This window comes from Electrona antarctica (genome assembly GCF_951216825.1).
Source record: "Electrona antarctica genome assembly, chromosome: 22".
In the NCBI taxonomy this organism is placed as follows: domain Eukaryota; kingdom Metazoa; phylum Chordata; class Actinopteri; order Myctophiformes; family Myctophidae; genus Electrona; species Electrona antarctica.
In genome coordinates this window covers 1,980,458-1,994,483 of record NC_136805.1, presented here as the reverse complement: position 1 = coordinate 1,994,483, position 14,026 = coordinate 1,980,458, and the positions used below count along the sequence as shown (strand labels likewise).

At 47.2% G+C, this 14,026-nt stretch overlaps 1 protein-coding gene across 1 annotated transcript in view; it reads right to left on the bottom strand.

Annotated features, from left to right (window-relative positions):
• Positions 1-3,885: 3,885 nt before the first annotated feature.
• Positions 3,886-14,026, bottom strand: part of twnk (twinkle mtDNA helicase) — a 37,841-nt gene continuing 27,700 nt past the window's right edge. Inside the window, exon 10 of the mRNA XM_079491938.1 lies at positions 3,886-4,670. Within this exon, the coding sequence (XP_079348064.1) occupies positions 4,164-4,670 (507 nt within the window). The 3' untranslated portion in view covers positions 3,886-4,163. The remainder of the gene's footprint in view (positions 4,671-14,026) is intronic.

The window sequence follows — 14,026 nt, the reverse complement described above, 5'->3', positions numbered from 1 at the left end:
GCCTGTACCCGTTCCTGGGGGTCTGGATGTTGTGGGGACCCCCCAGGGACCCCCCCGGGGGACCCCCACACAGTACAGTTGCACCGCTCACTTCACACAGGTGTGATTTCTAATCATTAAATGCATCATTAACCCCTTCAGTGAAGAACAGTGCTTTATTGAACGGAATCTCCTCCTCAGACATACATTCATAATGTACTTACTGTACATACTTAACACTGTACAGTAGAGTTCAGTCATCATATTCATAAGCAACACAATCTCACAGAAATACGTAAATATGTACAGAATAGCAATTCCGTGGCGTGGCTTTCACTAGTATGGAAGTGCTATAGAGCGTTGCAGTCCCGCCCCCTGTCATGATGACGCCAGGCCCAGTCCCGCCCCCTGTCATGATGACGCCAGGCCCAGTCCCGCCCCCTGTCATGACGACGCCAGGCCCAGTCCCGCCCCCTGTCATGACGACGCCAGGCCCAGTCCCGCCCCCTGTCATGACGACGCCAGGCCCAGTAAATATTTCCCAATGCATTTTCCCCATAGACATTTCAAAACGTATTTATTTAAAGACCTTATAAGTGTCGTACAAAGCCAACTGGAGTTGTGACAAATCATGACAACAAACACAATATTTTGGACCAAACAAATAATTACAAAGAATAAAAACACAAAAAGTGTTGTAACCTGCAGTTTGCAAAACTGCAAAACTCAAGTTGGCTTTGTCCGCAGCGTAAACGTCTTTACATAAATACTTTTTGAAAAGTCTATGAGGTCTCTTGAGGGGGCGGGACTGCGACACTCTATTTCAGGGGTTCTCAACGTTTTTGGCCGGGGACCCCCGAAAATGCTTTGGCAACGTCTCGGGACCCCCGCCCCGCCCCCTCCCGACCCCCAATATAAATTGACTGCTACAATAACCTTAACCCATTTTGGGCGGGAACCCCTTTTGGTGTTTTAAGCATTATGTTATAATTTAGCCATTGAAAAATAGCAGATCTACAAGCTCATAGCGCGCCACCGAGTGGCGCGCTATGAGCTTGTAGGTCTGCTATTTTTGAAAACTCGTGAAAATATATATATATTTTTTTAAATAATTTGGGGACCCCCTACAATAATTTGGCGACCCCCCGAGGGGTCGCGACCCACGGGTTGAGAACCCCTGCTCTATTTCACCGTGGCTGGGTCGGGCTGGGTCGGGCTGGGTCAGGGTGGGTCGGGCTGGGTCGGGCTGGGTCGGGCTGGGTCGTGGCTGGGTCGGGCTGGGTCGGGCTGGGTCGGGCTGGGTCAGGGTGGGTCAGGGTGGGTCGGGGTGGGTCGGGCTGGGTCGGGCTGGGTCGTGGCTGGGTCGGGCTGGGTCGGGCTGGGTCGGCACGATGAGTTCGGGTTTCACATAAATTTGCTATTCTGTCCATATGGGGTTCCGACTCGGACGGTGCCGAGTCGGCTCTACCTGAACTTCACAACGCTCGACACGGTGGCGTCTCCCACTGCGTGAAAAGAGGAGTTAACGGGAAATTATGGGCACTAGATTTGCCCGTAAACCTCAAGTTTAGCAGCATATACAGTTAATATAGGCTACAGGTGTGATGGTACAAATCGGGAGTTTATACCGGAGTTTGTTGGAAAGTTTAACGGGAGTTTCCTGTAATATACACATCACTTTTTTGGGCACTTCCGTCAGGCTTCAAAGCTTCAAAGCTTCAAAGCTTGTCGGCTTTTTTGGTCACTCCCGTGGCTCAAGTTGGGTAGAGGCGGCGCCCCTCCGTCATCGTCTACGGGAAGGATTTCAGTGTCATACTGTATGTACAGTAGATTTTGGCGCGTATGTATGTACGGAATTACAATTCTGTACATATCTACGTATAGTTCTGAGGGACTGGGTAGCAAAAACACACAGTGTTCATCAATCAATGCATACAGTCAGTCAGTCCAACAACTAATAACAGACTGTGAACACAGTCCTGTTGGAAAGGCCTCTTCCCAGGCGCTCTGGAGGCTTTACCACGGCGCCATCTAGTGGTGGAGCAGTGGTCAAGTCCCCGTTGCATTTGTGGGTTCGATTCCAACATGATGCATCCAGCTTTGTAAGGCGTCACCGCGAACACATTTCTCAAAATAAAGAAACCTTGAACCTTGAACACTGATTGGCCCGAGTTCGGGGGAGGGAAGCCAGGCGGGGAGGGCGGTACAGTAATCTTATGGGCTTGGGGGGGAGGTATACATTGGCATAATTACTACATTGGGGAGAAAGAGGACATAAAAATATATTTGACTACTCGAAATAAAAAAATAAAAAAAACATAAAAAATAAACAAGGCCTCTTCCCAGGTTGTGGGCCATACTGGACCCGGTCCATTTCATTCAACATCAGGGCTTTTGCCTTTTATAACCAGTAGAAAACACTGGTTCTCAAACATTTCCGTGTGAAGGACCCCCATATCGATGGGTATTTGGATGTGCCAGGGACCCCCATATCGATGGGTATTTGGACGTGCCAGGGACCCCCATATCGATGGGTATTTGGATGTGCCAGGGACCCCCATATCGATGGGTATTTGGATGTGCCAGGGACCCCCATATCGATGGGTATTTGGACGTGCCAGGGACCCCCATATCGATGGGTATTTGGACGTGCCAGGGAGCCCCATATCGATGGGTATTTGGACGTGCCAGGGACCCCCATATCGATGGGTATTTGGACGTAGACCACCGTTGGGCCAGGGAGGGACCCTCATAAGACAATACCTGTCGACTCTCTAAGGCAATCGTTTGTGTTGTGCATAATTCCAGAGCAGGTCTCCATCAGCGAGAGAAGAGGTTTAAGGAGAAGGAGAGGCAGAACAGACTACAGACGGATGGACAGAGAGAGAGAGGGACGGACAGAGGGACAGACAGACAGACAGACAGACAGACAGAGAGAGGGACGGATAGAGAGAGGGACGGACAGACAGAGAGAGGGATGGATAGAGAGGGATGGACAGAGGGACAGACCGACAGAGAGAGGGACAGACAGACAGAGGGACAGACAGACAGAGAGGGATGGACAGAGAGAGGGACAAATGTGATTATTATTATTATTGGGGGGGGGGGGGGGGCAATTCAAATATGATTATTTTGGGTGGTCACGGCCAGGAAAGGTTGAGAACCAGTGAGCTCTGTAATCAGTCCTTCTGCTACTGCTTTGGGATCACTTAAAATCGTGGAGTTAGTTTAGTTTATTTCTTTTTTGCTGCTCTCTCCCTTCTCTGCTGTCGTCTACGACTTCACAACTAAATTCAACTACAATGTATTTTGGCGGGCCTTGATGGCATCGTAAATGGCAGGTTTTAGACTTGGTTGCATGCTGAAAATAGCCGATCTACAAGCTCACAACACGTCGCACTTCGACGCGTTTTGACTTGTGAGCTTGTAGATCGGCCATTTTCAGCACGCAACCAAACGTAAAATGACTTGTCTTTTTAGTTCTACTGGATGCCTTTTCTCCACTAGTCCCTCTCTAACATGTCCCACTAGTCCCTCTCTAACATGTCCCACTAGTCCCTCTCTAACATGTCCCACTAGTCCCTCTCTAACATGTCCCACTAGTCCCTCTCTAACATGTCCCACTAGTCCCTCTCTAACATGTCCCACTAGTCCCTCTCTAACATGTCCCACTAGTCCCTCTCTAACATGTCCCACTAGTCCCTCTAACATGTCCCACTAGTCCCTCTCTAACATGTCCCACTAGTCCCTCTCTAACATGTCCCACTAGTCCCTCTCTAACATGTCCCACTAGTCCCTCTAACATGTCCCACTAGTCCCTCTCCAACATGTCCCACTAGTCCCTCTCCAACATGTCCCACTAGTCCCTCTCCAACATGTCCCACTAGTCCCTCTAACATGTCCCACTAGTCCCTCTCCAACATGTCCCACTAGTCCCTCTCCAACATGTCCCACTAGTCCCTCTAACATGTCCCACTAGTCCCTCTCTAACATGTCCCACTAGTCCCTCTCTAACATGTTAGTCTAGTTCTTATTCGTTGATGAAACTGTCAATACATTTAGTCTTAGTTTTAGTCGCCATAGCTTAGTTTTTATTTATCGTCATAGCTTAGTTTTTACGTATTATTTATTTTGTTTTCCTCAGTGAAAAAGTTTCGCCATAGTTTTAGTCGACGGAATGGACACTACTTCTCAACTGTTTCTGTCTCTGCTGCTGCTCCGTCCTTCTCAGCCGTCGTGACGACCTTCTTTGCCGCCGCCTCTAACTTCTTAGCCGCCGCACTTCCTTTCTTCGCCGCTCGTTTCTCCACGCTCGCATCTCCCTCCTCGCCCGCCGCCGCCTCTAACTTCTTCGCCGCCGCACTTCCTTTCTTCGCCGCTCGTTTCTCCACGCTCGCATCTCCTTCCTCGACCGCCGTCGTCTCCGACTTCGTCTCCGCAGCCTCTCCTTTCTTTGCGTTTTTCTTCTTCATCGCAGCTGTCGTGGGCTCCTTGGCGGCGCCGCCCTCCGCCTTCTTCAGCTTCTTGTTCTTGGGCGCGGCGAAGGTGAGCGAGTCCTTCTGGAACTCCAGCGGGAAGATGCCCACGTCTCCGTCGTAGCGGTTCTTGGTGACCTGCAGCGACCTCCGTCCGGGTGAGGTCACCAGCTTCTTCTCCTGCAGGATCAGCACGTTGTCCGCCTCCTGGCTGGCCTGCAGGGAGGAGGGGTCAGGGGGAAAAGGTCAAATCCAAGTATCGGGCGTGCGGGTCAGAAAAGGGGCCCCGTAAACTTAAGGGCCAATAGGCCTTATGCAGCCGACACTTCCGCGTTCAGTTTGGGCCGCCGGAACGCTTCCGGTCGGGAGAAACTCATTCACTGTGAACGTACGGTCGTGATTTTGTAGGAATAAAGTTCAGTACTTTATACAATACTATTTCATTTGATAATGTGATGCCATAGTTTTTCATAGTTTGTATTATTTGTGTTGCGACGTTGACATGATGACATGAGTTAGAAACGTCTTAAATCTCCTGTTAAAAACGAGAGCTTTTCTCCGTTGTTGCCATGTCCGCTTGTTATAAGCGAATTGGGGCTTGGCTTCTTTTCATAGACCTGATTGCTTATTTCTCTCACACAATTTGGCGACACCTACCTCTCGTCTCCAGCTGTTATACACAGCAGTGTAAACAACCGGTGTTGCCAGATTGTGTGAGAGAAATAAGCAGGTCTATGAAAAGAAGCCAAGTCCCAAGTCGCTTATAACAAGCGGACATGGCAACAACGGAGAAATACATGAAGAGCTCTCGTTTTTAACAGGAGATTTAAGACGTTTCTAACTCATGTCATCATGTCAACGTCGCAACACAAATAATACAAACTATGAAAAACTATGGCATCACATTATCAAATGAAATAGTGTTGTATAAAGTACTGAACTTTATTCCTACAAAATCACGACCGTACGTTCACAGTGAATGAGTTTCTCCCGACCGGAAGCGTTCCGGCGGCCCAAGCTGAACGCGGAAGTGTCGGCTGCATAAGGCCTATTCAATCTCTGGGGCCATGCATGATGCCATGTGGTTAACACTAATTAAGCCTTGGACGTGTATCTTTAGGGCTTTTTTTATTTCCTTCTGCACCGTACTTGGTTTCACGTATGCGCGCTGCCGTTCACTTCCTTGTTTACAGCTCCAAAAGAATTGCTCGTAACTCCTAATCTAGGGAGCTCTCCATGGTTTTGACCAGAAGGACAATGTTCTGTCTTCATTACTGGAATATTAACGCTTCTAGAGAGACTTCAGCATGCCTCTCGTTGGGAATATTAACGCTTCTAGAGAGACTTCAGCCTCTCGTTGGGAATATTAACGCTTCTAGAGAGACTTCAGCATGCCTCTCGTTGGGAATATTAACGCTTCTAGAGAGACTTCAGCATGCCTCTCGTTAGGAATATTAACGCTTCTAGAGAGACTTCAGCATGCCTCTCGTTGGGAATATTAACGCTTCTAGAGAGACTTCAGCATGCCTCTCGTTGGGAATATTAACGCTGCTAGAGAGACTTCAGCATGCCTCTCGTTGGGAATATTAACGCTTCTAGAGAGACTTCAGCATGCCTCTCGTTGGGAATATTAACGCTTCTAGAGAGACTTCAGCATGCCTCTCGTTAGGAATATTAACGCTTCTAGAGAGACTTCAGCATGCCTCTCGTTGGGAATATTAACGCTTCTAGAGAGACTTCAGCATGCCTCTCGTTGGGAATATTAACGCTTCTAGAGAGACTTCAGCATGCCTCTCGTTGGGAATATTAACGCTTCTAGAGAGACTTCAGCATGCCTCTCGTTTGGAATATTAACGCTTCTAGAGAGACTTCAGCATGCCTCTCGTTGGGAATATTAACGCTTCTAGAGAGACTTCAGCATGCCTCTCGTTAGGAATATTAACGCTTCTAGAGAGACTTCAGCATGCCTCTCGTTGGGAATATTAACGCTTCTAGAGAGACTTCAGCATGCCTCTCGTTGGGAATATTAACGCTTCTAGAGAGACTTCAGCATGCCTCTCGTTGGGAATATTAACGCTGCTAGAGAGACTTCAGCATGCCTCTCGTTTGGAACATTAACGCTTCTAGAGAGACTTCAGCATGCCTCTCGTTGGGAATATTAACGCTTCTAGAGAGACTTCAGCATGCCTCTCGTTGGGAATATTAACGCTTCTAGAGAGACTTCAGCATGCCTCTCGTTAGGAATATTAACGCTTCTAGAGAGACTTCAGCATGCCTCTCGTTGGGAATATTAACGCTTCTAGAGAGACTTCAGCATGCCTCTCGTTAGGAATATTAACGCTTCTAGAGAGACTTCAGCATGCCTCTCGTTGGGAATATTAACGCTGCTAGAGAGACTTCAGCATGCCTCTCGTTTGGAACATTAACGCTTCTAGAGAGACTTCAGCATGCCTCTCGTTGGGAATATTAACGCTTCTAGAGAGACTTCAGCATGCCTCTCGTTAGGAATATTAACGCTTCTAGAGAGACTTCAGCATGCCTCTCGTTTGGAACATTAACGCTTCTAGAGAGACTTCAGCATGCCTCTCGTTGGGAATATTAACGCTGCTAGAGAGACTTCAGCATGCCTCTCGTTGGGAATATTAACGCTGCTAGAGAGACTTCAGCATGCCTCTCGTTAGGAATATTAACGCTGCTAGAGAGACTTCAGCATGCCTCTCGTTGGGAATATTAACGCTTCTAGAGAGACTTCAGCATGCCTCTCGTTAGGAATATTAACGCTGCTAGAGAGACTTCAGCATGCCTCTCGTTAGGAATATTAACGCTGCTAGAGAGACTTCAGCATGCCTCTCGTTAGGAATATTAACGCTTCTAGAGAGACTTCAGCATGCCTCTCGTTGGGAATATTAACGCTGCTAGAGAGACTTCAGCATGCCTCTCGTTAGGAATATTAACGCTTCTAGAGAGACTTCAGCATGCCTCTCGTTAGGAATATTAACGCTTCTAGAGAGACTTCAGCATGCCTCTCGTTTGGAATATTAACGCTTCTAGAGAGACTTCAGCATGCCTCTCGTTAGGAATATTAACGCTTCTAGAGAGACTTCAGCATGCCTCTCGTTGGGAATATTAACGCTTCTAGAGAGACTTCAGCATGCCTCTCGTTTGGAATATTAACGCTTCTAGAGAGACTTCAGCATGCCTCTCGTTGGGAATATTAACGCTTCTAGAGAGACTTCAGCATGCCTCTCGTTAGGAATATTAACGCTTCTAGAGAGACTTCAGCATGCCTCTCGTTAGGAATATTAACGCTTCTAGAGAGACTTCAGCATGCCTCTCGTTTGGAACATTAACGCTTCTAGAGAGACTTCAGCATGCCTCTCGTTGGGAATATTAACGCTGCTAGAGAGACTTCAGCATGCCTCTCGTTAGGAATATTAACGCTTCTAGAGAGACTTCAGCATGCCTCTCGTTGGGAATATAAACGCTTCTAGAGAGACTTCAGCATGCCTCTCGTTTGGAACATTAACGCTTCTAGAGAGACTTCAGCATGCCTCTCGTTGGGAATATTAACGCTTCTAGAGAGACTTCAGCATGCCTCTCGTTGGGAATATTAACGCTTCTAGAGAGACTTCAGCATGCCTCTCGTTGGGAATATAAACGCTTCTAGAGAGACTTCAGCATGCCTCTCGTTTGGAACATTAACGCTTCTAGAGAGACTTCAGCATGCCTCTCGTTGGGAATATTAACGCTTCTAGAGAGACTTCAGCATGCCTCTCGTTGGGAATATTAACGCTTCTAGAGAGACTTCAGCATGCCTCTCGTTTGGAATATTAACGCTGCTAGAGAGACTTCAGCATGCCTCTCGTTAGGAATATTAACGCTTCTAGAGAGACTTCAGCATGCCTCTCGTTGGGAATATTAACGCTTCTAGAGAGACTTCAGCATGCCTCTCGTTTGGAACATTAACGCTTCTAGAGAGACTTCAGCATGCCTCTCGTTAGGAATATTAACGCTTCTAGAGAGACTTCAGCATGCCTCTCGTTAGGAATATTAACGCTTCTAGAGAGAATTCAGCATGCCTCTCGTTGGGAACATTAACGCTGCTAGAGAGACTTCAGCATGCCTCTCGTTGGGAATATTAACGCTGCTAGAGAGACTTCAGCATGCCTCTCGTTTGGAACATTAACGCTTCTAGAGAGACTTCAGCATGCCTCTCGTTGGGAATATTAACACTTCTAGAGAGACTTCAGCATGCCTCTCGTTAGGAATATTAACGCTTCTAGAGAGACTTCAGCATGCCTCTCGTTGGGAATATTAACGCTTCTAGAGAGACTTCAGCATGCCTCTCGTTAGGAACATTAACGCTTCTAGAGAGACTTCAGCATGCCTCTCGTTAGGAATATTAACGCTGCTAGAGAGACTTCAGCATGCCTCTCGTTGGGAATATTAACGCTTCTAGAGAGACTTCAGCATGCCTCTCGTTAGGAATATTAACGCTGCTAGAGAGACTTCAGCATGCCTCTCGTTGGGAATATTAACGCTTCTAGAGAGACTTCAGCATGCCTCTCGTTAGGAATATTAACGCTTCTAGAGAGACTTCAGCATGCCTCTCGTTTGGAACATTAACGCTTCTAGAGAGACTTCAGCATGCCTCTCGTTGGGAATATTAACGCTTCTAGAGAGACTTCAGCATGCCTCTCGTTGGGAATATTAACGCTTCTAGAGAGACTTCAGCATGCCTCTCGTTAGGAATATTAACGCTTCTAGAGAGACTTCAGCATGCCTCTCGTTGGGAACATTAACGCTTCTAGAGAGACTTCAGCATGCCTCTCGTTGGGAATATTAACGCTTCTAGAGAGACTTCAGCATGCCTCTCGTTGGGAACATTAACGCTTCTAGAGAGACTTCAGCATGCCTCTCGTTGGGAATATTAACGCTTCTAGAGAGACTTCAGCATGCCTCTCGTTGGGAATATTAACGCTGCTAGAGAGACTTCAGCATGCCTCTCGTTAGGAATATTAACGCTTCTAGAGAGACTTCAGCATGCCTCTCGTTAGGAATATTAACGCTTCTAGAGAGACTTCAGCATGCCTCTCGTTGGGAATATTAACGCTGCTAGAGAGACTTCAGCATGCCTCTCGTTTGGAATATTAACACTTCTAGAGAGACTTCAGCATGCCTCTCGTTAGGAATATTAACGCTTCTAGAGAGACTTCAGCATGCCTCTCGTTAGGAATATTAACGCTTCTAGAGAGACTTCAGCATGCCTCTCGTTAGGAATATTAACGCTTCTAGAGAGACTTCAGCATGCCTCTCGTTAGGAATATTAACGCTTCTAGAGAGACTTCAGCATGCCTCTCGTTAGGAATATTAACGCTTCTAGAGAGACTTCAGCATGCCTCTCGTTGGGAATATTAACGCTGCTAGAGAGACTTCAGCATGCCTCTCGTTTGGAATATTAACGCTTCTAGAGAGACTTCAGCATGCCTCTCGTTTGGAACATTAACGCTTCTAGAGAGACTTCAGCATGCCTCTCGTTTGGAACATTAACGCTTCTAGAGAGACTTCAGCATGCCTCTCGTTTGGAACATTAACGCTGCTAGAGAGACTTCAGCATGCCTCTCGTTAGGAATATTAACGCTGCTAGAGAGACTTCAGCATGCCTCTCGTTGGGAATATTAACGCTGCTAGAGAGACTTCAGCATGCCTCTCGTTAGGAATATTAACGCTGCTAGAGAGACTTCAGCATGCCTCTCGTTGGGAATATTAACGCTGCTAGAGAGACTTCAGCATGCCTCTCGTTAGGAATATTAACGCTGCTAGAGAGACTTCAGCATGCCTCTCGTTGGGAATATTAACGCTGCTAGAGAGACTTCAGCATGCCTCTCGTTAGGAATATTAACGCTTCTAGAGAGACTTCAGCATGCCTCTCGTTTGGAATATTAACGCTTCTAGAGAGACTTCAGCATGCCTCTCGTTTGGAACATTAACGCTTCTAGAGAGACTTCAGCATGCCTCTCGTTAGGAATATTAACGCTTCTAGAGAGACTTCAGCATGCCTCTCGTTAGGAATATTAACGCTTCTAGAGAGACTTCAGCATGCCTCTCGTTGGGAACATTAACGCTTCTAGAGAGACTTCAGCATGCCTCTCGTTGGGAATATTAACGCTTCTAGAGAGACTTCAGCATGCCTCTCGTTGGGAATATTAACGCTTCTAGAGAGACTTCAGCATGCCTCTCGTTGGGAACATTAACGCTTCTAGAGAGACTTCAGCATGCCTCTCGTTGGGAATATTAACGCTTCTAGAGAGACTTCAGCATGCCTCTCGTTGGGAATATTAACGCTTCTAGAGAGACTTCAGCATGCCTCTCGTTAGGAATATTAACGCTTCTAGAGAGACTTCAGCATGCCTCCCGTTGGGAATATTAACGCTGCTAGAGAGACTTCAGCATGCCTCTCGTTGGGAATATTAACGCTGCTAGAGAGACTTCAGCATGCCTCTCGTTGGGAATATTAACGCTGCTAGAGAGACTTCAGCATGCCTCTCGTTAGGAATATTAACGCTTCTAGAGAGACTTCAGCATGCCTCTCGTTAGGAATATTAACGCTTCTAGAGAGACTTCAGCATGCCTCTCGTTGGGAACATTAACGCTTCTAGAGAGACTTCAGCATGCCTCTCGTTGGGAATATTAACGCTTCTAGAGAGACTTCAGCATGCCTCTCGTTGGGAATATTAACGCTGCTAGAGAGACTTCAGCATGCCTCTCGTTAGGAATATTAACGCTTCTAGAGAGACTTCAGCATGCCTCTCGTTGGGAATATTAACGCTTCTAGAGAGACTTCAGCATGCCTCTCGTTGGGAATATTAACGCTGCTAGAGAGACTTCAGCATGCCTCTCGTTGGGAATATTAACGCTTCTAGAGAGACTTCAGCATGCCTCTCGTTGGGAATATTAACGCTGCTAGAGAGACTTCAGCATGCCTCTCGTTGGGAATATTAACGCTTCTAGAGAGACTTCAGCATGCCTCTCGTTGGGAATATTAACGCTGCTAGAGAGACTTCAGCATGCCTCTCGTTAGGAATATTAACGCTTCTAGAGAGACTTCAGCATGCCTCTCGTTAGGAATATTAACGCTTCTAGAGAGACTTCAGCATGCCTCTCGTTGGGAACATTAACGCTTCTAGAGAGACTTCAGCATGCCTCTCGTTGGGAATATTAACGCTTCTAGAGAGACTTCAGCATGCCTCTCGTTGGGAATATTAACGCTTCTAGAGAGACTTCAGCATGCCTCTCGTTGGGAACATTAACGCTTCTAGAGAGACTTCAGCATGCCTCTCGTTGGGAATATTAACGCTTCTAGAGAGACTTCAGCATGCCTCTCGTTTGGAATATTAACGCTTCTAGAGAGACTTCAGCATGCCTCTCGTTAGGAATATTAACGCTTCTAGAGAGACTTCAGCATGCCTCTCGTTAGGAATATTAACGCTTCTAGAGAGACTTCAGCATGCCTCTCGTTGGGAATATTAACGCTTCTAGAGAGACTTCAGCATGCCTCTCGTTAGGAATATTAACGCTTCTAGAGAGACTTCAGCATGCCTATCGTTAGGAATATTAACGCTTCTAGAGAGACTTCAGCATGCCTCTCGTTAGGAATATTAACGCTTCTAGAGAGACTTCAGCATGCCTCTCGTTAGGAATATTAACGCTTCTAGAGAGACTTCAGCATGCCTCTCGTTGGGAATATTAACGCTTCTAGAGAGACTTCAGCATGCCTCTCGTTGGGAACATTAACGCTTCTAGAGAGACTTCAGCATGCCTCTCGTTGGGAATATTAACGCTTCTAGAGAGACTTCAGCATGCCTCTCGTTGGGAATATTAACGCTTCTAGAGAGACTTCAGCATGCCTCTCGTTGGGAACATTAACGCTTCTAGAGAGACTTCAGCATGCCTCTCGTTGGGAATATTAACGCTTCTAGAGAGACCTCAGCATGCCTCTCGTTAGGAATATTAACGCTTCTAGAGAGACTTCAGCATGCCTCTCGTTGGGAATATTAACGCTTCTAGAGAGACTTCAGCATGCCTCTCGTTTGGAATATTAACGCTTCTAGAGAGACTTCAGCATGCCTCTCGTTAGGAATATTAACGCTTCTAGAGAGACTTCAGCATGCCTCTCGTTGGGAATATTAACGCTTCTAGAGAGACTTCAGCATGCCTCTCGTTTGGAATATTAACGCTGCTAGAGAGACTTCAGCATGCCTCTCGTTGGGAATATTAACGCTTCTAGAGAGACTTCAGCATGCCTCTCGTTGGGAATATTAACGCTGCTAGAGAGACTTCAGCATGCCTCTCGTTGGGAATATTAACGCTGCTAGAGAGACTTCAGCATGCCTCTCGTTGGGAATATTAACGCTGCTAGAGAGACTTCAGCATGCCTCTCGTTGGGAATATTAACGCTTCTAGAGAGACTTCAGCATGCCTCTCGTTGGGAATATTAACGCTGCTAGAGAGACTTCAGCATGCCTCTCGTTGGGAATATTAACGCTTCTAGAGAGACTTCAGCATGCCTCTCGTTGGGAATATTAACGCTTCTAGAGAGACTTCAGCATGCCTCTCGTTTTAAATATTAACGCTGCTAGAGAGACTTCAGCATGCCTCTCGTTAGGAATATTAACGCTTCTAGAGAGACTTCAGCGTGACCAGCGCGAGGCAAGAACGTAAGATTATGCCTCCCGGTTTTAGGGGGAAAGGAAGGGAGGGGCTTTTCAGAGTAAAATCTGCCATAACTGCTGGCACTCTACTGCCTTTATTTTGAAGAATTCCCCGGCAAATTACTGTGTGAGAGGAGAATTAAGGTGGAGCTGCTTGGTCAAAAGCACAGAATGCCCTATGCCACACTGTAAGGGCCCTATGCCACACTGTAAGGCCGTAGAAACAATAAGAATGCCCTATGCCACACTGTAAGGCCGTAGAAACAATAAGAATGCCCTATGGCACACTGTAAGGGCCCTATGCCACACTGTAAGGGCCCTATGCCACACTGTAAGGCTGTAGAAACAATAAGAATGCCCTATGGCACACTGTAAGGGCCCTATGCCACACTGTAAGGGCCCTATGCCACACTGTAAGGCTGTAGAAACAATAAGAATGCCCTATGGCACACTGTAAGGCTGTAGAAACAATAAGAATGCCCTATGGCACACTGTAAGGGCCCTATGCCACACTGTAAGGGCCCTATGCCACACTGTAAGGGCCCTATGCCACACTGTAAGGGCCCTATGCCACACTGTAAGGGCCCTATGGCACACTGTAAGGGCCCTATGGCACACTGTAAGGCCGTAGAAACAATAACACAGAGTTCCCTATGCCACACTGTAAGGCCGTAGAAACAATAAGAATGCCCTATGGCACACTGTAAGGGCCCTATGCCACACTGTAAGGGCCCTATGCCACACTGTAAGGCCGTAGAAACAATAAGAATGCCCTATGGCACACTGTAAGGGCCCTATGCCACACTGTAAGGGCCCTATGCCACACTGTAAGGGCCCTATGCCACACTGTAAGGCCGTAGA